Raw genomic sequence first — 23535 nt, 5'->3', positions numbered from 1 at the left:
GCATGTTTTGTTTTTGTTACAATGGGAAAGTATTTTGCCTAGTGATAATTGCAATTGTACCTTTTGATATGACGCTGGGTGGTGTGGAGAGAAGTCTCGATGTTCTTCTTGAAGGGCGTCTGCCTTTCAATGTCCCTGATGTTCTGGGAGTGAGACTCACAAAGCTGGGGACTGAAGTCTTGGCCTCCAGATGAGACATCGCTGTGCCATCAGAGGGAAGCACGTTTGAGGAGCTCGAATTGAGAACTCTGCTCAAAACAGGTGTTACATGTATCATTAAGGGACCCGGGCATAGGTGAAGGATGGGTCTGGGAGGTGTCTGAGAACTTAGAATGTAATTCTTGCACTCGCAGTGAGTGCAGAGAGGGCATGACAGGGATATCTAGGAATTCCCATAGTCTGGGGAACACAGGCTGCAGCATTCTAGATTGACCTGAAGCAAATGGATGAGAGCAGAGGTACAGGCTGTTACCGTACTAGATGTCGGCCTATTCAAAGCATGTGAATCTAAGCAGATACAAGCATCAGAAATACAATTATAGTGAGTAATGTATGCCTTATTAGCATTTCTTTAAAAGTAGGGTGCCCTTTCAAACAGAAATGCTTTACAGTACAGGCAATACCAGAGAGCAGAGGTAGTTCTAGGACAAGATGCCCTTAAATGAGAGAATTGTTGAATTGAATGGTGTACTCCAGGTGGTGAAGGGGTAAGATCGGGAAGACACACGTGGAAACGGGACTGGAGGACATATTAATACTTCTAACACTCTGAGCATTAGGCCTGTATGTACATGTTGACAAATGAGATAGAACAGTCATGAGAGCAAAATGCGGAAGAGGTGGGTTGGGAGGTTAGTTTGAGTAAGAGGGTGTTAGGGGTTTGGTGCTGTTGGGCTTTCTTTGGGAATCTTTGCCACAACTCTTGAGGAAAACGCATGAGCCTACCACTTGGTTAATTTGGGACATGGGAGGAAGTCCCGTGCCTGACACTAGGGGAAGAGGGTGGGGTAGCCATTGGGGCTGGAAGCCGCCCCACAAGGCAAGCAACACTGGGAACAGGCGTGGTGCAGGGAGGATCCCATGGCTTGCCCCACCATTCCCCTGTAATTTGGCTGAGGTTTGATGCAAGGAACAAAACCATAGTCTTGTCCCTTTAAGCACTGATACTAGTATGAATAGACTTTTTAAATCACCACCCCTCTCTTGGTGCAATAATGCTCAAAGCACACCCATGTAGAATTAGTGGGACCCCCAGCCTGTAAGCAAAGCTCTGAGGGGGCGATCATGACATTTGTCATGGGAAGGTCCGATCTGCTGGGGAGGAGAGTCGCATAGTCCCGCTGGCGGAGGGAGAATGGTTCGGAAAGTGTTGAGATCGAGGAAGCCCAGGAGTGGGAACAGAAATACTGGATTTAGTTGCCAAACGTGGAAGACCTCCAGTGTCCGGAGACGGGTCTGAGGTAGGGCAATGCTAAGTGGAATGCTAAGGGCATGCCCTGTTAACTCTTTTTCGACTCATCACCACATACACTCAGCTTTTGGAGTGTTACAACCACAGTTCTTAAAATACAATGTTCTTTGTTTCTCTTGGCTTCCCAGTGCCACCTGGACTCTGCCTTTGGAGTACTAGAACCAACATGCAACATCTCCCACCTTCTCTTCTGTTCTCTTTGCTACATTAGCTCAGATTTTGGAGTGTTAAAAACTCCCAACATTCAATGTTCTCTAGTCTTACACAGTGCTCTCTGCTTCGTCATCTGTGGGGGTTACTGTTCCTCTCCTCTCAGGCCTCCTTGACCTCCTCACTTCCCCCTCGGTACCACTTGCTTCACCAGTGTATGCTGGCCATCTCACGCCAGGGCATTCGTCGGGGCTCTTGGTGTCTATCACAGGCTCGGTGTCAGAGTGATTTCTCCTCCCTATCTCAGGCAGCTGGCTTGACTTCTATTCTGTATGACTAGGTTTGTGAACACTGGCTCGTTTGTCAGTGGATCTCGGCTGGGTTCTTCGCTACGATCTTCTTGCAATTTCCTCCCGTGCAAACCGCTTTCGAGTCCATCCGCCTGGTCAGTATTCTGTGCATTTGCCGCCTTCTGGTATGCTCTTATTTCCGCCTGCCGGCTGTTCTCTCTGCATTCCAAATTCAAGCAGCTCCATCACCATGTATTTCTGATCTGCTGTCCCATTCTCTTCCTTCTCGCTACTTCTATTTCTATTCCCCCATGGTTGAACTAGCAAGGTCAGAAGGATGAAGTCACCTGTGACAGGGAGGTTGGGGTGACCAAGAGGCTGAGGGGCCTGAGGAAGCCACCTATACGAAGCAGCTGCAGGAGTTGGTATAAGGAGTATCTGTTTGCAAGCCTGCGAGGGTCTACAGATGAGAGCCTGGCTGGAGTTGGAGGACCACAAGGAGAAGGAGCACACCCCCAGAGCCTGTTGCATCTCAGGCCTAGGAGGGTGCCCCTTGGTTGGTAGGTGAGAATAACTTCAGTCAGAAAAGGCAAGGGGAGAATCTTAAGTACGCGCGGTTGGCGTATGATGTGTGTAAATCACAGGCGACTAGAAAGGAGATACACAGCCCGAAGGTCATAATACGGGGGTCAAGAAGCACCCAGTGGCACTAGTATCACCAAAAGACAGTGAGTGACTTCACAAACAGCAGGGTCTATATCTCTGAGGTTGTGTTGTTGTAGACTAGCCTAGTGGTCTTGGACACTAGATTAGAGCCTTACACTTATTTTGTTCTTTTAATCTTTTATTTTTATTTTGTTGTGGTCAAATAATTTGACCTTTCACAGTTAAAACATCTAGTAGGATACAATGCAGCAGATCATATCAAACACACTATATAAATCAATGAAATGACTTAGTGTCAAGCTTTGTCAAAATACATTAAAAAAACCTGTAAATAAGTTACACCATTCCCATGTTTATCAACCAAGCTCCAAATAATATGACCTTTTTCATCATTATCTAAGAGTAATCAAGGACATTTTCCCTAAAATATTTAAAACTTCTAAAGTTAGAAATGTTCCTTGACCCGGCATTCGATCGATACCAAAAAACCTCTGTAAGCAGGCAGTCTGCTTTATTAACGAACCATTCCAAACGGGACGGTTTAATCTATTTAAGAGCTGTCCAAAAGATCATTAATCATTGTAATGTTTGTAGCTCTTTTGCCTCTGGGCAATGATGACATAAACCCTTATTTACCTGCTGTTTAAAACAAATTGTGAGGACTTGATTGGTCTCAGAACAGGTGGTTGACGCAACTCAACCGAGGCTGGATCGACCTTACTTCCTTCGCCCTTAAGTCCTTCAAAGATCACTTGCTTCCTTTCTTCTTCCTTATTTCCGTGCTGGTTTTCTTTTTTGAGAAGAGAAAGGGTGTGTCTCCCTTGGAGGCCACGGCGCCCGGTTGGGGAACAACCACGCCGGTGCGGATCCCAGGAAGACAGCCCAGATGGGGGAAAAAGCCCTTAGCGGAACCAAAAACCTCAGATGTACGTGTTTGTTGCTAGCAGGATGTAGATTATATCCCAGCACTCGAGAATGACCAGAACCGAGGAACAGAGAAATAGAGGAAGGCAACAGACAACAGAGAGAAAGGGAGCCAAAAAAAAAGAATAGTCCATGGGGCAAGACACACAGAACGTAGAAGGCAGGACCAAGGAGGGAGCACAGGGAAAGACAGGAGTAGGGAAGGCGTACCTGAATCAGGAAAATCAACAGCATCTAGCCCGGCAAGCTACTGCGTGGGTTGCAATGCTCCGAGCAGCGTGCTGCAGTGTAGAAATAGTGTGGCAGCCATCTTGGAAAACACTAGACTGCAGGTCCACGTTCACGGGGAACGTGTAGGAACAAACCAGGAAGGTAGTCGCCAATGCCTCCATAGGCTCCATCGGTGCAATGTGACAATTGGTGGGAAGCAAGTTTAAGCGGAATCTCAAATAATGACTGAAGAGAATGGCATTTGAAAATTGTGTTAAATATCTCGGAAGAATTCCGAGAGGTTTGTTTCTGTAAGAAAAGGTGGCAAGTACAGTGTAACTGCGAGTGTGATCGATCGTTTTTACGCAGTCACAATCAAAGCTTTTTTTACGGATACTGGATTTGATATTAGATCTTCAAATGTAGTCAATATCAAGTCAGCTAAAACTTTGAGCTTCATCAAGGCTCTTGATTTATCAAAGATCATGTCTCAAATCACGATACATAGTTATTGAATTTTATTTTTTTCTTTGATTTGGTTTGAAAATACAACATACACAAATCAATATAAGAGAATCAATTAGAAATTAATATGCTGTAATAACATCTAAAAAAACCTTCAATACCTTGCATTATATAAACAATACCACACATACATTTTAACATCCAGTACAAAAATGTTATAAAACACTTCACAACTCAAGCAATTTGTGAAACATTCTTAAAAAACTGACTAGCACAAGTATGAAGGAGATGTTTTCACCCTCCATGAATTGGGACCATAGTCTTTCACCTGCATGAATACATCGGAAAAACGCTTAAAACAAGATGATCTAATCTTTAAGGTTCCTGGGCAGTCAATAACAAAATGTTTCATATACTTCCCCCATCCCAACATGGTCTACAAGTTCTTGTCTCTTTTTGCTTTGCCCATCCTTGGACTCAGGCACTCTAATATAGGCACCTGTTTAAATTTGAATCGCATATAGAAGCTTTGTACCATGTTAAATGGAAAATGCTGTAGACCTTTTGGTATATCTTATTATATTATCTAAAGAATTTACCATACTCTGAATATGTAGCATATGTGTTTAGAAGCTCTATGGTGGGCCTCCAATCATATTCTTATAATTTCCGGGTCGGATTGCCCGACAATCCCAGGCATCAGAACCTATTTCTGATAGCAGCTTTACTTGATCTTTTGCTAAATTTGCTAAGGCTGTCACTGATTCAGCATTCATTGTTTGGGTAAGATCACAAATAAGAGAATTGTTTGGAGGGCTAAAGAGTTTGGCAAACCAGTGTTTGGAAGGATATAAAACCTAATTTATGTCTTATAACACAATTAGGAATTGATGACCCCAGACACAGAACTTTCTTCCAAACAGAGCCTTCTAATGAATTAAGGAGGTGACCTAAATCAAAAAGGACAATGTCTAGACGGACCATAAGTTAAGTTAGGACTGGAACAATTTTCATTGTACAATACTTTGGAACTGGAAGGAGGGAGAATCTACATAATCACACGAGTAAGTCTTTCAGTTGAGAGTCTGTTCAATCAATTTGCGGGAGGGAGAGTTGGACATTCTGAAACACAAGTAAAGAAGATTATCTACCTTCCCTAACGTGGTATATCCAATGGACCAATGCATGATTTTAGGAACTCTCCTACTAGAGAAAATTATGTTTTTTGATTTGCTTCCATTGAGCCGTAAATCATTTAGATTTGCAAAAATGGCAAACGCACCTAATTCCCTTTGCAAGCCAAGTGGATTGAGATCACAAAAACAATGGATCATCAGCAAAGGCAAGCCAATGGAAGGGGGCAGAACCTAGTTTCACTGGTAAACAATTCAAATTATCCCACAAATGATCTATATCAGTGATATCTAGATTTAAAATAATCGGGGATAGGATGCAGCATTGTCTGAGACTATGAATGTCTTCATTGCCTGCAAAAGCTCTCCTCCTTTGTGTAGTCTCAGCTGGATTGATTTATTATCATTGAGTAACATAATTAACTTAAGCAAGCCCTCAGGAATACCTCCTTGTTTCAATTTTATCCGAAGCCTCCCCCGATTGACCCTATCAAAGGCGTTGAACATGTCCATACTCGCTATGTATATAGCGTTGTCTTGTTTTTGTCTTGTTTTGTTATCCTTCCGTCCTGACACTGTTGGACCAATTTACCCCTCTTCCATGTAGTTCCAGCCCTAGGCCCCAGAGTTGTTCATACATCCCTGTGTGCAGGCGTTTGACCCAATTTCTTGTGCTTCTAGTTTTCCGTTGATTCTGCACTGTGACAAAAGGTCAGAGATATGGAAAAAAAACTCCTCTGGTCCTGACCAAAGCCTTATAAATGGGGCCGCCTTGTTACATTAGAGAATCCATGGGATATGGTATGGGGTGGTTCGGGGGGGCACTGACAGCAACCTGGGACTACGGGGCGTGAAATTAGCAGTTGTGCAAGCAATGTTGGTGCTACTGGGAGAATCGGGGACAAAGTGACCAGGCATGTGGCCCTTCTGGGGCAATGCAGAGGGCAGCTTGGCAATTTGTTTTTCTGAGACAGCACTGGCACATCCGGCATCACCATCTAACAGGGGTATTATAGATGCTTCCCCATTACTCCTAGAAAACTGTGATGCCAGTCTCAATCTCCAAATGTTGGTATGGGCCTTAGTTTGCAGCCCCTTTTGCTCTAGAAAGTGAGCTTCAAGACTAGCAATTGAATTACTTTAGAAGAAAGTCTACAGCATATTCCTTTGAGCCAAGTTCAAAGTAACCAGCTCTTTCTTGATGTACACAAGTAGCATTAACCCTGAAGCCCCAACCAGGCTGAAGACCTCCCCCCAGGTCAAAGAGCTGGCTGCATGGGAAGGTGAACTTGATGTATCTGTTGTCTAGGGAATGAAAAGGTATTATCCAAGTTGACATATTATTTCCCCATCTCCAGGAAACTAAAAGCAACTAGCATGTCAATATACCGCTTTATGTTCGGTGTCTCAGGATACATGACACTCACCTTTCACGCCTTCAATTCAGTCTAAATTATTGTGATGTTTGAAGTTGGCGGTCCTTTAATTTCAATGGCTCATGGACTATAAGGATTGTGCTTTCTGTTTAAATCACGGATGGCCGACATAGAGTGCCCATCATGAGGGGAACGTTACAGCAAATTGTGATTTGTGGATTATGCCTTTATCTGTTTTGGGGCAGGAGACGAAATGTTTACTATGGAATGTAATTGGGACAATTCATATTTTTTGTGTTCACCAATTAGTCCAAGTGTTGGCAAATTCTTTATCTGGGTTATTTTTCTCTTGAACGTTGAATAAGATCACAGTGATAAGGTTTAGCTTTATTTAAAAATTGTTGTAAATGTCGCGCAAGTTTCAAATTTAGCTCGGAATGTAGTTTTGTGTGTGTCTCATGTATATCCTCAGAGAAATACCATTTGCATAGATTTTTAAGTATATTTTAATTGGAGGTTAAATTTACAAACGTTTTGCCATCCAGTATGAAAATTGTCTGTCTTAGGGGATACTAGGATAAAATGTAAAGTATTTATTTTTAATAATAATTGAAACTGCTCTACTACAGGTCGTCGATGAGAAGCTGATATTCGTAAAGGTACATGCCCCTTGGGAAGTGCTGTGCACGTATGCCGAGGTTATGCACATCAAGCTTCCCTTGCAACCAAATGACTTAAAAGTGCGCGACTCCGCGTTCAACTGCTTCACCAAATTCTTCAGAGTGAACGAGGACATCATCAAGCCAGAGCAGGAGTTTTTCACGGCCCCCTTTGAAAAGGACCGGATTCATGAATTCTACATCCCCGACAGAGACCAGTTCTTTAACCCATCAACGAGGAGTCGAATTGTAAGTTTCACGTAGACCAGTCTTTTATGGTGAGCTAATGGGTTTAATCACATTACGGTTCCCTGGTTTCGAGTCCCAGCTCAAAGACACACATGCGTTCCTGGTGAATGTGAATTAATTGTATTTATCCTTGATCTTGAAGTTTCTTGTAAACCGAAGTGTGTGAAAGAGTTTACAAATTGATGTAGCAGATTTTTATAATGCATAGAATTTTTATCTATCAACTGAATTGAATTTGACTGGTTTGACTTTTAAAGTGGCTTACATTATAATCCTTATTTCTCCATAATATTAATTGGAACAATTGCCAAACATGCTAACCTTTTCATTTGGGGTACTGGAAATAAGTCGTATTTAACATTCCAGAATAGCTTGGATCTAATGGAGGAACCACAAAGGAAAATCAGTAACTCATATTTTGTAAACTTTCATTAGTGACTAACAAACAAAGCCAGTCGCGACAGAGAAAGGCCGGGTAACATAAATCAGAGGGTGGACATATTTGAACCTATTTACTAAGCCCTGACTTTATTATCTATTAAAGCGGCGTGGATTCATGGGAGATTTCTTCATGTACTTTAACTTTTAAGTGATACCTCATAAAAAGCAGACTTCAGCTGTTAAACCTATAAACAACCAAGGAGCAATGAGCTACAAATCATAACATGTCCCAGTGCATTCCAAACTCCTGAACCTCCAAACCAGATCAGCGCCCGGGACAACGGGCTGACTGAACTCCGTAACTGCAATCTTCAGAAAAAGGATTAAGACCCTGTTATTCAAATAGTGGGGTTTCTTTCTTGCCATTCTAGGCAACTGCTTGGTGGTTGTTAGTTGGGGTATCCTGTGAACTCCTTACTGTGCCCTGTTATGCTATTCGTACTGCGCCTTGTTATGCTACGTTATTTGTTGCGCCCTTAACGCCGCCGCGTCCTGGAGAGGGCCATACAAATGATGAAAATAAAGACACCAAGTACTGTAAATTCAGTTCTGTTTAAAACAAATGACGCTTATGATAGCAATGTATCTGAAATGGTTTCTGTTGTTTTCATTGGCTTTGCGTTCTTTTTATTTACGATTCAATTACTTTTCACAAGGCATTTATTAAACCATTGCAAAAAAACACTTTACTTTTTACTCATACCTTACATGCTGAATTGTGACCAAGAAAGTGCGCTACACAAAAAAAAAATATATACCTTCAAAGTGCATATTTTGAGTCAAACATCTGGAATGTGGCAGTTTATTTAGCTTTAATGGAATTTTCTCTCTTCCAAACCTCATGAACCTCTGTACCCCCAGGTCCCATGTCACACTCAAGCCCCGATCCTACCTGTTTGTCCTTCGCCACTCTCTTCTTTGTGGGTTTCTCTGATTTCCGAGAGGTCCTGGACTTGAACAGGTACGGCCAATGATCCTCTATATCCAGCGTGGACGTGGATGGATACAGGGGGAGAGATCCGGATTCCAGGAAGCCAGGAAGACTACGTTCAGAATTGAGCGCGGAACCAGGAAGGAAGTTGCTGCTCGAGAGCTAAGAAGCCAGGAGCAAGCACGAAGCAAGGAAGAGAGCCAGGAAGGAAGGAGCGAGCGGTCTGGAAGAGGAGAACTGGTCCGGGGATAAGGAAGAAGGGATTGAAGTATCGGTAAGGCGATACGAGGAAGCATGGGTGTAATTTTAGGGGGGGGACAGGGGTGTTTATCCCCCCCCAACTTTCATGGCAAAAGATTTTGTCCCCATTCATTTGAATGTGGCATTTATTTTTTCAGATGACATGTCCCCCCCCAACATTTTCAGCAACGTTACTCCACTGCGAGGAAGGAACGCAAGGCACACTAGCCACTAACTAGTATAGGAGCATTGAGACGCGGAGCGCCGCAGGGGAGTGTCCTTTTTGTAGGCGTCCATCGCACCGGCATAAACGCTGGAGCGCTGCATGACTGATGCGGCGGCCTTGTTGAGAGGGACACCGCCCGGTGGTACGATGCATCATGGACCAGGGAGTCCAGAAGGGGCGCGAGTGGTGGTTCATGACACCATGTCTCATTGCTTCTTGCATACACTTCATCACACATTTTTCCCTCAGGCTTAGAAACTGCTTATATATTCATTGCATTATAAAAACACCAATAAGTAAAAAGTTCTCTAAATCTACTTAATCCACATAAATACATTTGGAAAATCCTATTGGCAAGTACTCCCAAATACTTTTCGAATGAAAATATTTATTTACTGGGAATTCAAGCTGTGATGCTATTCTTTTAAACTAATTTAAATACAAACCTTAGTAAAGAACACAACCTGTCCTGCCTTGCTTTAAATAAATACGTTTTTTTTAAAAAAAAAAAACACATTCATACCCCTGCCTATAAAATAAGACCAGCAGAGGCATCTTATTCACATATTTGCATTAAACAATGTGACGCAACAACCTCTATACAATTTGAAATATAAATTTGGTGATCTTGTGAGAGACCAAGTTTGCTTGATCCGTGGACTGAATATTTTAATTGGGGGTTACTAAGGTATCTAAAATCCTGTCTCTGATCTGATGTATTGCGCAACTCTGGATTGCTTTGCCCCTTTGGTGCACCTGCGGGATCCCCTTTATTCAGGGGTGTTCAGAATGTATTAGCCCATTGCACGCAGAGTGACTGCCTAAAAGTAGACTACATCATTTGCAATCGTGTACATTTTCTTTTTATCCTGTTATAAACACATTGTCCATTTTTAACAAATCCTGGACAAAAAAATATGTACCTTTTTTTTATATGTGAATTTGCAAAGTTTGTAATTTCTCCAGAATGATCTAAAGAATGCAGATGTGAAAGCCCTCCATGCCCAGGGTATAGTTCACGGGTTACGTGGTCCCCTCTTAAAAGGGATTTTAAGATAAAATGATTTGATATTTGATATTTGATTTTTGATTTGATAAAAACAGACCATCACATTGGCTGATAAGAACAGCTATTATTACAGTGCTTAGAGGAGAGCGGAATCTTGCATAAAGTGCTTTATAAAATCCTGAATTTATGAATATTTTCTGTATGGTCATTGTCATTTTCAGAGAAATATGTATGTGTGACGAAAAAAGATAATCGTGGAATTAAATGAGATTGTCACCATTATCACTAAATTAATTTCACCTGCCAACAATATTCACTGTTGTTTTTTTATGTGTTGTTGTGTTCGAAAACCTTTCCTCTGAAACTTCCAGTCTTCCAAGAATGAAAAATAATGTGGTGTTGTAGTTCACAGCTCTACAAGGGCAGCAAGAGAAACCTTCTCACATCTCCTGCCTTAGAGCCCAACTCATTTCTGATTCCACTGTTAATCTTTATTCAGGCCTCAAACTTTTGTTATGCAATTTAAATGCTGTTGGCCTGAAGCCTTTGGTCTTTGTTGTTGTGAACTCTTAACAATGTTTTTGACTAGGAGACGAGGCATAATAGTAGGACAGTGAAAGGCATCAGTCGTCAGAAGCCCACTGTACCCTGTACCCTCTACATTTGTAAACACGCTGAAAAGTGAGAATTCAAATTTAGGATGATATGCACTGATAATTGGTCTGGCATATTTTCAAGAGTCTCTCGCAACAAAGAGAATTTTGAAATTTGAGTCTTGGAGTCAAACAATGTTTTCTCAGTATCTAAATATCTGAACAAATTCAGAGCATCCTCGCCAAAAAACTATTGAGTCTCAAAAGATCTACCGGCCTGTGCCGCCTTCTGATATAGGTCACCAATCACTAAAGAACATGGAGGCCTTTGGCAGAATATTTCATGTGTCTGGTCCCTGTGCAGTTGCTGCTGGATGACCCTGTACCATAGCTTGGTCGAGAGGTCGGCTGCAAAGACCTTTTGTGTTTCTATTGAAAAAGAGTCTGGTTATGTGCTTGCAAATAAAAAAATGTCTCATCTTGTGGTTTAAAAGAATTTCAACCTTGTACAAAAAAGAAAGTAAACTATACTTCTTTTAAACATTTGAGTATAATGGTTGTAAAATAGCTAACCCAAACTCTAAATTGATTAGCACTTGTATTTTAAGCTCAATTTCCCCTGAAAACTGATACTGCCTGCCCAGGGATAGGTTTGAAAGTGAAAAATCTTGTCCCCCATCAAGACAGCCTTATTGGGAATTCTCATTTCTATAAATGGAATTAAAGCAAAATCTTTTGTAAGCATAATAATGGGGGCACGTGGTATAGCCAGTCAACAAACAGAGAAGATATCCACTCTGATGGAGCTTGTGCCAGATTTATTTACAAGGCTGGGGCAGAGTGGGCAAAAAGCATTCGGCCATCCTAGGGCGTACTTGGAGACAAACCAGTTGTGAATTTGGGTAACCATGAAAACTGGAGATTGGTATTGGTAATTGGAGGCGTGACAACCGTTTCTTTCTCCGTTTGCCACAAGAGCCATAACTCTGTGTTGTGGCATAATGAATGGCCGATCTTCAGCCCTAAAATCCAGGGAAGGACATGACTCTCTCTGAATAGAATTAGCACTCACAAGAGCGTACTGAGCGCTCAAGCGAAGAACCTCCGTGCAGCCACTCTTGTGGGTCCATGTCTGTCTGCAGCTTCTGTGGTGTAGTGCCACAGAGCAGGCTTGGTGTGAGCAGCAGACAGGGAAGCCAACTAGCGTGGATACCTTGGTTGCAAAGGAGTCAACTTGGATTCCAGTGAAGGAAGGGCACAGGCAGGATCACATGAGAAGAGGAGACAACTACCGGGGAGATGTCATGACTTCATTGGAGGAGTCACAGTGTTACCCCTTTCACCATGAGGAAGACCCTCTTTTACCCGAGTTGTTAATGGCCTATTGTTATTCTAGTCAGGCCCCCACCTTTCACCGAAACACTCACAACTCACACATAACCTCTTTTGTTCTTGATATACCTTTTGTAAAAACCATGAGAAAAACCATCCAGGAGTTAAAAGCCCAGAAGAGGTGTCCAGTCATACTTTCGAAAAAAAGGTTTCGACATACAAAAGTTCCTAATACAAAGCTTCGAATGAAAAAGTTTCGAATGCATTTATTTTCATGTCATGTTTTTTTTTTTGTTTCTGTTTCGTGAAAAAAAAAAAAAGTTTAAAAAAGAAAATGGGGGGGTTGGGGGAACCCCCATTTAAAAAAAAATAAAAAATATGCATTGGAAACTTTTTTTCAATGCTTTTGTGTCAGAACCTTTGTTTGTCGAAACTTTCACTGTAGAAACTATCACTATGAACCCCAGAAGAAGGTATGGACTTCAACTTCCATAACCACTCAAGTACTGAGACGAGGAAGATGACCAGGGAGTTTGTGCAGAGTGACAGGAGCTCAAAGTGCAACATGCAGATGAGTTGTTTTTCCAAGCCTGCAATGAGCGGGACATTTAAAAATGGCCACTGCACTATGGAGAACAGAGGTTCAGAAGCGGATGTTTCCATTCACGCCGGGACTCCTAAACGTGAAGCACACTGACAGAGCCCCTTCCAGGAATCGTTATACAATTTTCCATTGCCCGGTGTTCTCACCTGCTAGTACTTCTTTTTAGAATTCTCAGATCACCTGGTGTACTCTCCAGCCAGGAATCTTTCTACAATCTCAACTGCCTGGTATACTCGCCTGCCAGAGCTCCTATGCATTTCACTGTTCTTTACTGTACCACAATAGCATATACCATGTACTGCTTGGTATACCTATTTGTGGTAATATCTTGCTCAAATGAACTTGCTCAAACCTCTCCATCACATTGGCATCTCGTGCTTCTATATTTCCTTGGGTTTGTCGTCTGCCTTCAAATATTCTTCTCATTGAATCTTTCCTTTGTACTTTGCCTTGGCTGCATTCAAACAAACTTTGCCAGTTGGGATTGTACAAAGATTCCTGGCAGGAGAGTACAGCAGGTGATCGGAGAATCCTAAAAAGAAGTACTGGCAGGTGAGTGCACCAGGCAGTGTAAAATTGTCTAACGATTCCTGGAAGGGGAGTTATACCAGGCAGTCTGCAAAGATTCAGCAACTTTTACAGAAAGATTGTTACAGAACTTTTTGCTTGAACAGAGCTTTTTGGTTAAACAAGAGAGACAAGTTGCTATCCTGTTTAAGAATAGGGGACCATCCTCTGGATCCAAGGATCTTTAATGTCAAGAACATTCTTGTTGGAATCATTCTTACACTTTTGGTTTTGAACACTTTTTCTAACATCAAGTTAAAGACCTGTTCCGTGCGCCTTTTGTTATTGCTTTATAAGTGTGAGTGTCAGGGTAGGTTGTTTTGGACACAAGGATGGTTTTTCCGTTAGACATCCTGACACAGACAGATCCTTAGATTTAAAGTCTAGGTAGGGAAGTTCCTCTTTAGAATAGGGCTAGAGAGGCGCTTGTCCAACCCATTTTTATTTAATAAAAATGGCTATCATTGAGAATACAACAACCTTGAGTCTGTCTCATATTTCTGACCCCTTGCAGTGAGCAGAGGGCTGGCTTAAAATGAACACTGACCTAGAGAAGTGGGAGGGGGAGAGAAACCATAGAGAAGACCCGTGAGTAGTGAAACACAAAATGGGACTATCGATAGGAAAAAAATGTGTATAGTGTACGTGCACCACCAACTCTTGTTGTATAATACTTATAGTTGATCCAGTTTTAATGGAGTTAAAGGCGGTGTGCAAACCCGCTGGAGAGGTGCCTCTGTGGAATGGCACACGACGAAAGCAGAGGGTATAGACCAAGGCCGTTAAGCCAGCGCTGCGGGCTGCACTCCCAATCACCACAACGTCGTGTCTATTCTGTGTTGTTTGATCAAGAGAAATGACCAGTTTTCATCAAATTGTTGCAAAGTATGGCTGTTTATTCTTAGTTTAATATTTAGCAATTGTACATCTTCGTGAAAGCAGATGTGCAGGGTGAGCTCAAAAATGGCCAATGCATTTCGGAAACTGAATTCCTTCGTCAGGGCCAGCTCATACTCAAATTATTGAGATCCGAATGTCGGAAATAAACAAACAAACAAATCTATTACACGCAATTCATAACATATAAACAACAGTAGTTAAGTAAAAATACAACATTCGTCAGGTTAATTCGCAAAAAAAGTGTAAAGAAAACAAGTAAACAAAGCAATCAGCAAGTACATTATCATGGTTGCAGCATTCCAATATACCGGGTGTAAGTACCCCGTATTCAAAAAGCATAAATGTCCAAAATCGATAACCCAAAACGTGATCGATTATATGTATGTAAAGACATAAACACATACCAATATCGTATATGATGGTAAAAAAAGCAAAAATACATACGTGCAAAGCCGTAACATTTGTGTAGTTGGATTGGCATATCGTTAAATCACCATGATGATGAAGCACCAGAACGAAAAATAAAGAGAGGAGAGGTAGAAGAAAAAACAAAGAAAAAACAATGAGCTATTTCTTTCTCTACGGTTTAGTGAAATCATTCAAATGATAATACACTAACCTTGCCGTAAAAACAGCATAAATTCAAATCTTGAAGAAGTCGTCAGGGTAATGATTCCTGAAAAGCGTTGCTAACCACGTGCAGACTCGGTCTGAAAGAGACATGCACTGTGGTGATTAGCTCACTGATACGTAATATGTTTGCAGAGCACAAGTGTCTCTAAATGCTATTGTGCAGTGTCCAGAAGGGGAAAGTATCTTACCCAGAAACGGCAGGCGACTGAATCCACGGGTGACGCCACAAGGGCGCGCCCTGCGCGTACCGAATACTTATACTTGTTTACCTTAGGTTGCTAAGGAAATGTCAAAAGCCGTAGTGAATGCGGCGGCCATAGTAGAGAGGCTACTAATGAACATAGTGAGTATAAAGGAACCAGCGTTATGGTGTGCGCTGTTAGCGTCAATACTGTAGTACACCAGCTCAAACTAAAAAAGTAATTAAGAATGTAAAGACGGTACTATCAACAGCTCGAAATAAAGCACTGCTCAGTTTACTCATATAATGTAGTAAACAATATTTAATGGTGAAGGATAGCAACGTATTGAGAATTAGTAAAAAAGTGCTCTTAAAAGATGGAGTCCGAAAGCCGGATAGGGGGGGCCGGTGATAGACAAGCTGTGTCATGGCTCCAACTCAATGATAACCTCAAGAAGAGGTGAAAATGAGGAGGAGCGAACCGTGAACGAGAAAAGTTCAAGGTGTTGAATCTAAGAATACCCTCAAATTCAAATCAGCTAGAAAAGAGGAAAAAAAGTAAAAGTGAAACAAAGTCGGAAACAAAAGGCGACGTACTGGAAATAACCAGGACAGTTCATGAAAGGTATGTGTGAGATTCTTTACATACAATGCTGGTTATACAACACATCACGAACGTGAGTGGAGAGCATACATTAAGGTTTATACCAGAAATGGTATCTTCAGAACAGTAACAGTATTGTTACGCTTTCTGAGGCATATTGCATACTCAATCATGATAATTCATGGTGTAACTGCTCATGCATCAAAGGAAACAGCTGAGGTCGAATTCCTCGTTCATCCCGTTCGGTGATAGCGAGTCGAGCCTGTCAATTCAAAATGCTTCTTTCTGTGCTCGCCATTGTTTAATGTCACGAGATTGGCTTTTCTGAGGCATTACTTCGAGTACCAAAAATCTCAGTTGGCTCACCGTATGTCCATTATCGTTAAAATGCCTAGCAACGGCTGACATTCTGTTCTTGTTAGACTTATGTTCATTGATTCTGATGCAAATCTTACGTGAGGTCTCTCCAACGTAGTTTTTCCTGCAGGGACATCTGATTGCATAAAATACATTCTCTGAAAGACATGTAGCGTGTTGCCTCAATGTAAGTTTTTTGCCTGTTCGTGGATGTGTGACCGTGTTGCCTTTTAATAATGTTGTTACAGTTCCCACAACTCATACATGGATGTGTTCCAGGTAATTTGTCAGGTCTCATTGTGGGTGTCTTGTCTTTGGTGTTAACTAAAAGATTCCGTAAATTACTACTCTTCTGATATGCAAATGTGGGTGGAGTAGGAAACAGATTTGCAGTTCGTTCGTCACTTGTAAGGATATTCCATCTATTGTGTATTATCGCTTTTATCCGCTTGCTTTGTATTGAATATTTAGTTACAAAAACCAATTCGGGACTATCTTTCACAGGTTTTTTCACTAATAATTGCTGACGTTCTTGTGCATCGGTCTTATTACGAGCAGTGGTCAAATCCGTTTCTGGATACCCTCTTATTTTCAATCTTTCCTGTAGCTTCTGCAGTTGTAGGTGACAATCCTCTGGATCACTGACTATTCTTTTAATCCTTAACATCTGTCCGTAAGGTACATTTTGGAGAGTCTTGGGAGGATGAAAACTAAGCCGGTGCAATAAGTTGTAGGTTTTGTAGGTTCTGTAGGTTTTGTGTAAAGTGTAGTGGTTATTCTGTTTGCTTGGATAACTGTTTGTACGTCGAGATAATGAACATTAGGATTGCCTATATCTATTGTAAATTGGATGCGTTGGTCGATTCCGTTGAGGAAAATGAGAAATTCTTGAAGACCGTGCTTGCTCCCGGTCCATATGTCAAATATATCGTCTATGTATCTGATCCATGTTTTCAGCTGATGTCGCCATCTTGGGTTAGAAAAATACATGTGGTGTTTCAAACTGATGCATGAAGCAATTGGCGTACGCAGGTGCCATAGTAGCTCCCATCGCAGTTCCTGATACTTGGTTGTAGTATTTGCCATCATATTTAAAGAAAGAATTCTTGGAGATAAAATCAAGTAGAATGATGAGGAATTCTTTATTGGCTCCAATCTCAGTTGTTCTAAGTAAGAGGGCTTCTACTGCTTGTTGTCCCAGGTCATGCGGAATACTGGTATCGACAGGAAAATCACAGATTTTTCTTTCATAGAGGTGTTTAAAAAAAAAAGTTAAGGAAAAGGGGAATTTGGTTAACGGCATAGAGTGGTTAAAAAGAGTAACGCCTGTGCAGCTGCCACCTGGTGTAGTAGGATACCATTGGCTCAGTGACTTAAGTTAAAAAGGAGGAGCACAGTTCTAGGTAAGAGGTATGAGTCAGCCAGTATTGAAACCGGGAATACGACAGGATTCCGGTCAAGTCTGAACTGTATCCCAGAGACTAATAATGACTAGTAATCCTAAAGAGGGCGCACTGAGTGCACGCTGGAGTGGCGTTGGTGATAGATTATAGCTTTGGGTTTTTATACTGGACGAGTGGTGTGTTAGGGAGGTGCGTTTTAATTGTGCTAACCTCACTCTCCCCGCTTTGACTTTCTATCCCCACCCCCTGATTGATGGGGTCTGAGTTAATTGGGCGCAAATGTGTTGGATATTCGAATCTGTGGTTGAGTAGACCTGGTGTGCCAGAGGATACTTTGCTTGTGAAGCTTGCTCTTTTATCTTAATTTCTTGCATTGATGAGGGATGTTAACTGGTCGTTCATCACAATAACCATATTGAAATACAAATATTAACAAGTATTATGAAAAATGTGTCTTAAAATGTATTGCTAAATACTTGCCAGCAATTACTACGATTCACATAGGGATCCATATTCAGGGAACTTGGAACTCCCACTCCAAGTGAGGAATTAGATGCACTTATGCAAGTCTGGCCACTAGCATAACATCTGAGGGACTATTGCCCCGTTTACTGAAATCGACCAATGGGCCACAATGTTCAAACAATGAGGCTCAAAGTATCCACCAGTTCAAATTCAACCTTAACGGCTGAAGCTCTGCCCTTTCCTTAAGTGATTCAATCGCTTAACGCCAAAGAGGTTTTGCCATCTGGGCTGATGTAAGGTCTATATCAGTCCCTTAGTCACCAACGGTAATCTGTACTGATGAGTTGACCAGATTTCTATCCACAGTGATCACCATGGTTGCCTGCCTCGCCACTTCCTAAACCTGCTGTAATTGGTGATATATCATTTTATCTTCCAGGTCCAGTTCATCCTATCCCGTGTGGAATACGCAATACGGGACAACGTCAAAAAATTTGGGATCAACAAATTACTAGACTCTGCGGTCTACAAAGCGGCATTTCCTCTTCATGACGTGAGTATGCGACAGGAACGGAAAGTTTATCCATAAAAATGTACTGAGCCGCAAGCTCAAATAGTGCAAACACATTACCAGGCTAATTGTTTATAAAACCTATACATTGTATGCATGATACCACCATTGTTAACACTTAGGTGATGGTGGGTCCTCCCTGTGTGCTATCTTAAACCTTCACGAGGCACCGGGGAGGCGCGAAGAGGAACACAGGCGTGAACCTACACTCTTATTGTTTTCTCCGTCGTCTCATGAAAAGGGTAAACGCTGCCTGCAAATATGCTCAGCGGACAGCGTTTAACAACGTATTCCTATGGAATACGCCTGGTTTTTAGCAGCTGCTAAACCAAGGTGGGTTCTATAGGAAACAAAATGCACTGACATGATGGAAGAAGAATGCACAGTGCCGAAACTTCACTCTGCGCCCCTACTCCACAATACCTCCACTTAGTCTCGGGAGGGTAGCTCAGGGGCAGCCTGCTTCCTTGGAAGCAAGATGTCACAGAGCGCCACAGGTTCGATCCCCGGGTTCGCGCTTAGAAACCTCTGGGTATTAAGCGTGTTATAAATAACCTATCATATCACACCACCGCATCAAAATGAGGCATAGGGGTAAATCCAGGTATTAAAGCCTTGTGCCTCAATTTTACATCTCAATTTACCACTCCGCCCCATTTAAAATGAGGCTGGAAATCAATCAGTCAATTTAAGTAGCATAAATAATAAGTTCTTAAAATACTAATGACCCAGTGAGGTTTGTTGAGACTATGTGAGTAATGTTCATTCTTTCGTTTCTTCACAGTGCAGGTTTAATTACATGTCTGAAGATCCAAACTGCCCCAACGAACGGTACCTTCTGTACAGGGAGTGGGCGCACCCGCGCAGCTTTTATAAACTCCAGCCACTGGATCTCGTCAGGTGGGTAAAACATGAGGATTGTTACAGTGCAGAAGAAGAAAAGATCTCTGTGCCTCTAAACTGGGGTTGGTGGCTTGTGCTCAAGGAAGCGTTGTAGCTCTGCTGGCTCTTACGCACTGTAGGAAACTAGTGGCCTTGATGTGGCGTTAATAAAGTAGGTATTAGCCACAGGAGATACAAGTCCGAAAGAATATGTTGTACTTAGTGTGTCCAACGCCTGTGCCCCCAACTGGCATGGTCACCAAGTGGTGATGGTTGAGGGCGAGGACCTGCTGAAGTTGTATTTGGAAAAAGGCTTGGATGATGGGGCACTTTGTTCAACGTATCGGGCAACCCCCCACCATGACAAGGAAACAAACCATACCCAATCTCACCTCAACACCAAATGACGTCTACCAAATGAAAACGCACCTGCGCAGTGACCGGTTTCTCTGAACTGAAGTTGCCAACACACACATCACAGCTCTTACTCTTCTCCCACTCAGTCGTGCTAACAGACCGTGCCACCCTCTTTGCATTGCAGATGCGCCAGAGCGCCAAGAGACCACACAGGTGGCAACAGTGTACGGTACAAGAGCCTTTGAAATAAAATAACATAATCTTTTCAAGGTTTATAAAGGTAGAAGATGAGTTACTAATATATTGTCCAGTGTATGCGACCCCTACACAATCCATCATATTATCTGTTTAACAGCTTGGGTGCAGGGTTTGGGGGCGGTAGACTATGAAAAACTCCTATTCCACTACCATGACATCAAAGCAAGGGGGGTACCTGTAAGAATTCAGGCGGAGGCAGGGTGAGCTGAAGGCAGGTAATTTTATTATGGAAAGGGGCCCGCCGTGCCCTTCTACACTTCAACTGGTCCAACGGTACACTGGATCACGCGAACCAAGCTCCGTACGAAAACAAGGGGATTGGTTTGCGTGCCCCAGCGTTCTATAAATAATATTCTCTGCAGTACCCTTTTCTCTCGCTCCTAGGGTATGCGTAAAGACCCAAAGGGGCGTATAAGAAGGTATGCTTGTGGTGTTACAGAATGCGCCACGCTCCACAGCATGCGCCACGCTCCTCAGCAGGCCTCTAGTACATAGATGTCAACTGCTGAGCGTGCAGATGAACCATAAAAGCACAATGTGTGGGACAGGGCTGCATGGGCGCGCCATGCACAGCATGCAACTGCGGATGGTTCACTCAGGGCGCCTTTCACCTTGGGTTTCCGGTGACATATATAGCTGAAGCTTCATTCTCAGATTAGTACCCTGAAGGGCGGTGCCAGCCAATCAGGAAGCTCAGAACGCGAGCTGTAAGGTATAAACCCACGTTCTGAGCTGCCCCATCCCGTCCTCCCTCCCTCTTCCCCCTCAGCATAGTTTCCTACATGGGTGCTAATGGTCTCTTAAAAAAAAAAAAATAAAGCGTATATTTCCTGCGCGGCCTACCTTCGGCAGTGCTGCTGTCCCCTCACCGTTTTCAATGCTGTTGACGTCAAAGTCATCCAAATGGAAAACAGACTGAGGCTTTCAGCAGCACTGGGCGGCCCTGTCGGGGCGGCGCTGGAAAGGTACGTTTCCTTTTTTATATTTAAAACAAAATCACGGGTGCTCATGATATGCTCCTCGTTGGCGGGTCGACCCTGTAGGTAACGCCACCGCCACCCTCGTAAATGGACCCTCTCTGCACTCAGGCCCTTAAATTGTGCAACGGGCCGTTACCTATAGGGTTAGGCTGTTACCTACAGGGTCGGGCTTTTTCCTACAGGGACGGCGCCGCCACTTCGGGGCCTATTGCCTCAGTATGGCTCTTAGTGAACTATATCCGCGTTGTTAACGTTTACCCAGCAACATTTTATATGGTGTCAATGGAGTGCCCCCTTTTCTGACAACCAAGTATCAGGAACTACGATGGGAGCTACTATGGCACCTGCGTACGCCAATTGCTTCATGCATCAGTTTGAAACAACACATGTATTGTCTAACCCAAGATGGAAACATCAGCTGAAAACATGGATCAGATACATAGACGATGGGTGCATACAGACCCTTATGCCTTTGTGACAAATGGGTGCACTATTGTACTGGATACTCAGTGGGATCATAGAGCCAAAAGCAACTGCAGATTCTTGAACAAAAAGGGGGCTGAAGAGTCTTGGGTGGATCCCCATAGCTCTGGAACATGGTATCCAAGGCCAGTCCTACTCAGAGGAGCAAACAGCACATTTTTAGGAGTCGTCAGTGGTTTTTTCGATTCCTCATGCGATATGTCCTCCAATCGGGAAGAGAATGGATAAGAGTTTGTTTTGCAAAACCGCCCTCGCCAATTGTATTTCTTCATTTATTCATCCACCACATGCCATCATCAACTGAAGAAAGAAAAAAAAGACTGTCAGCCAGTAGAGGAGGCCTAATTCATAGTTCTGTAGTCGGGATACATGTACTTCACGATTAATCGGTTGAAAATCGCAGAAATGTTATAGGAAGATGGCTGTCATCGATGACTGATATCATAGGATAGTTATGCCGCAAAAGACAACATTTTGAATCCCGATACCCAAAGACCCAACAGATTGTTGTAAGATCACAGGCACTTCTAAGCACAAGTTTGGAAGGTGTGCCATTTGAAAGCAGTGTTCTTAAGAGTTTTGGAGAAAAACATTCACAGTATCAAAGTATATGCAAAAATTGAATATTCCAAAAGACTACGTGATATGGTACGTGCCGGAGCAGTGACCCCCGATTACCGTAGATGGGCAGATTGGCCCTATTGTGGAAGTCGCCTGTGTCATGCATATAAACAGAAAGGGGTCTAACCTATTCGCCCCCAGCAGGAATAAGACTTAATACTTGCTGAATGTTGGTTTCCTGCCGAATCTTTAAATGGAGCTATTTTTTTCTTTTAGAAAATGTGCAAAACGAGAAGTTAATGTAAACGACAGAGACGGCAAAATCTTCAGTTTTATACAAAAATAAATCTTCATTTAATTTAATACATCAAAAATATTTTTTTAAAGGGTGCTCAATGTGCATTTTTCATCAAGAGAGAAAGAAATAAGGACTTTCATGTCAGATAACAATTATATACAATATCCAATTTACTGTGAGAGAGATCTGTTTACTGTGAGAGAGATCTGTAATGAATTTTCTATCCAGACAATTCCTAGTCCTCCAGATGCTCTGGACTACTCCCGTGTCTATGCTGTCTAGGGATAATGGGAGTTGAAGTCCAAAACATCTGGATAGCCGCATCCTGAGTAACAGCTCCTGTTGTAGTCTTATTCACTTCTATGACTAAGCCCGAGCGCTCAAAGGGCATCGTCTGGCTGTTGTGCTGTGGCTGCGGCTGCTATCCCGTACTCCGTGTTGCAGCCTGTCAGCTGTTGGACTCCTGGAGGCGTGTGAACATATAGTTTTCAGTGGTGCGGCAGGGAGAGGCCCCCAACCAGGAGATTGAGTTTCCCTCTCCCCTGGTGCAAACAGAGAGGAGCTGCACGATGATGGGACGCCTGAAAAGTGACATCTCAGATCCCGACAGCAGGTAAGGCAGCGGGTTGCTTCCTATCCGGTTCCTGCAGGGGGCCATTCACCAACTACGGGAGGCCTCAATAAAGGCGTGTTGCCTTGGAGACAAAGCCGCCTGGCTTTCCCAAAAAAAATAGTCCCGGAGCAGGACCAGCCCCTGGTGGCAGAAATGGCCAGGGAAGATCCCGCCCCTATGGTCGTAGCACCTGAAGACGGAGAACTAGACCAAATAACTAGCGGGGTCAGAGCCGCCCAAGATCAGACCCCTCCTAGAGTGGAAAAGGGCCAGGCAGTGGCAAATCAGCTAACTCTGCCAAACGAACAGGGGGATAAGAAAAACCTCCAGAGGCCCCAGGAGACTGAGGTGGCCCCGATTGAGCCCATCCACTCGAAGACGCTCAGTGGGGAAGAACTTGTTGGGGAGATGACCGGCATAATCAAGGAGAAGCTGACTATTGAACAATCAGAG

At 42.9% G+C, this 23535-nt stretch overlaps 1 protein-coding gene across 4 annotated transcripts in view; it reads left to right on the top strand.

Moving 5' to 3' along the window:
- Positions 1-23535, top strand: part of ANO6 (anoctamin 6) — a 413050-nt gene that overhangs the window by 309298 nt on the left and 80217 nt on the right. For all 4 annotated transcript variants that reach the window (XM_069629839.1, XM_069629841.1, XM_069629840.1 and 1 more), the window contains 3 exons: positions 7315-7593; positions 18519-18632; positions 19435-19550. In XM_069629839.1, coding sequence (XP_069485940.1) covers positions 7315-7593; positions 18519-18632; positions 19435-19550 — 509 coding nt within the window. The remainder of the gene's footprint in view (positions 1-7314; positions 7594-18518; positions 18633-19434; positions 19551-23535) is intronic.

Source organism: Ambystoma mexicanum, chromosome 12 (genome assembly GCF_040938575.1).
Source record: "Ambystoma mexicanum isolate Mex_15411 chromosome 12, UKY_AmexF1_1, whole genome shotgun sequence".
NCBI classification, from domain to species: domain Eukaryota; kingdom Metazoa; phylum Chordata; class Amphibia; order Caudata; family Ambystomatidae; genus Ambystoma; species Ambystoma mexicanum.
Note: the sequence above shows the minus strand (reverse complement) of the source record. Positions and strands in the feature narration are given on the sequence as shown.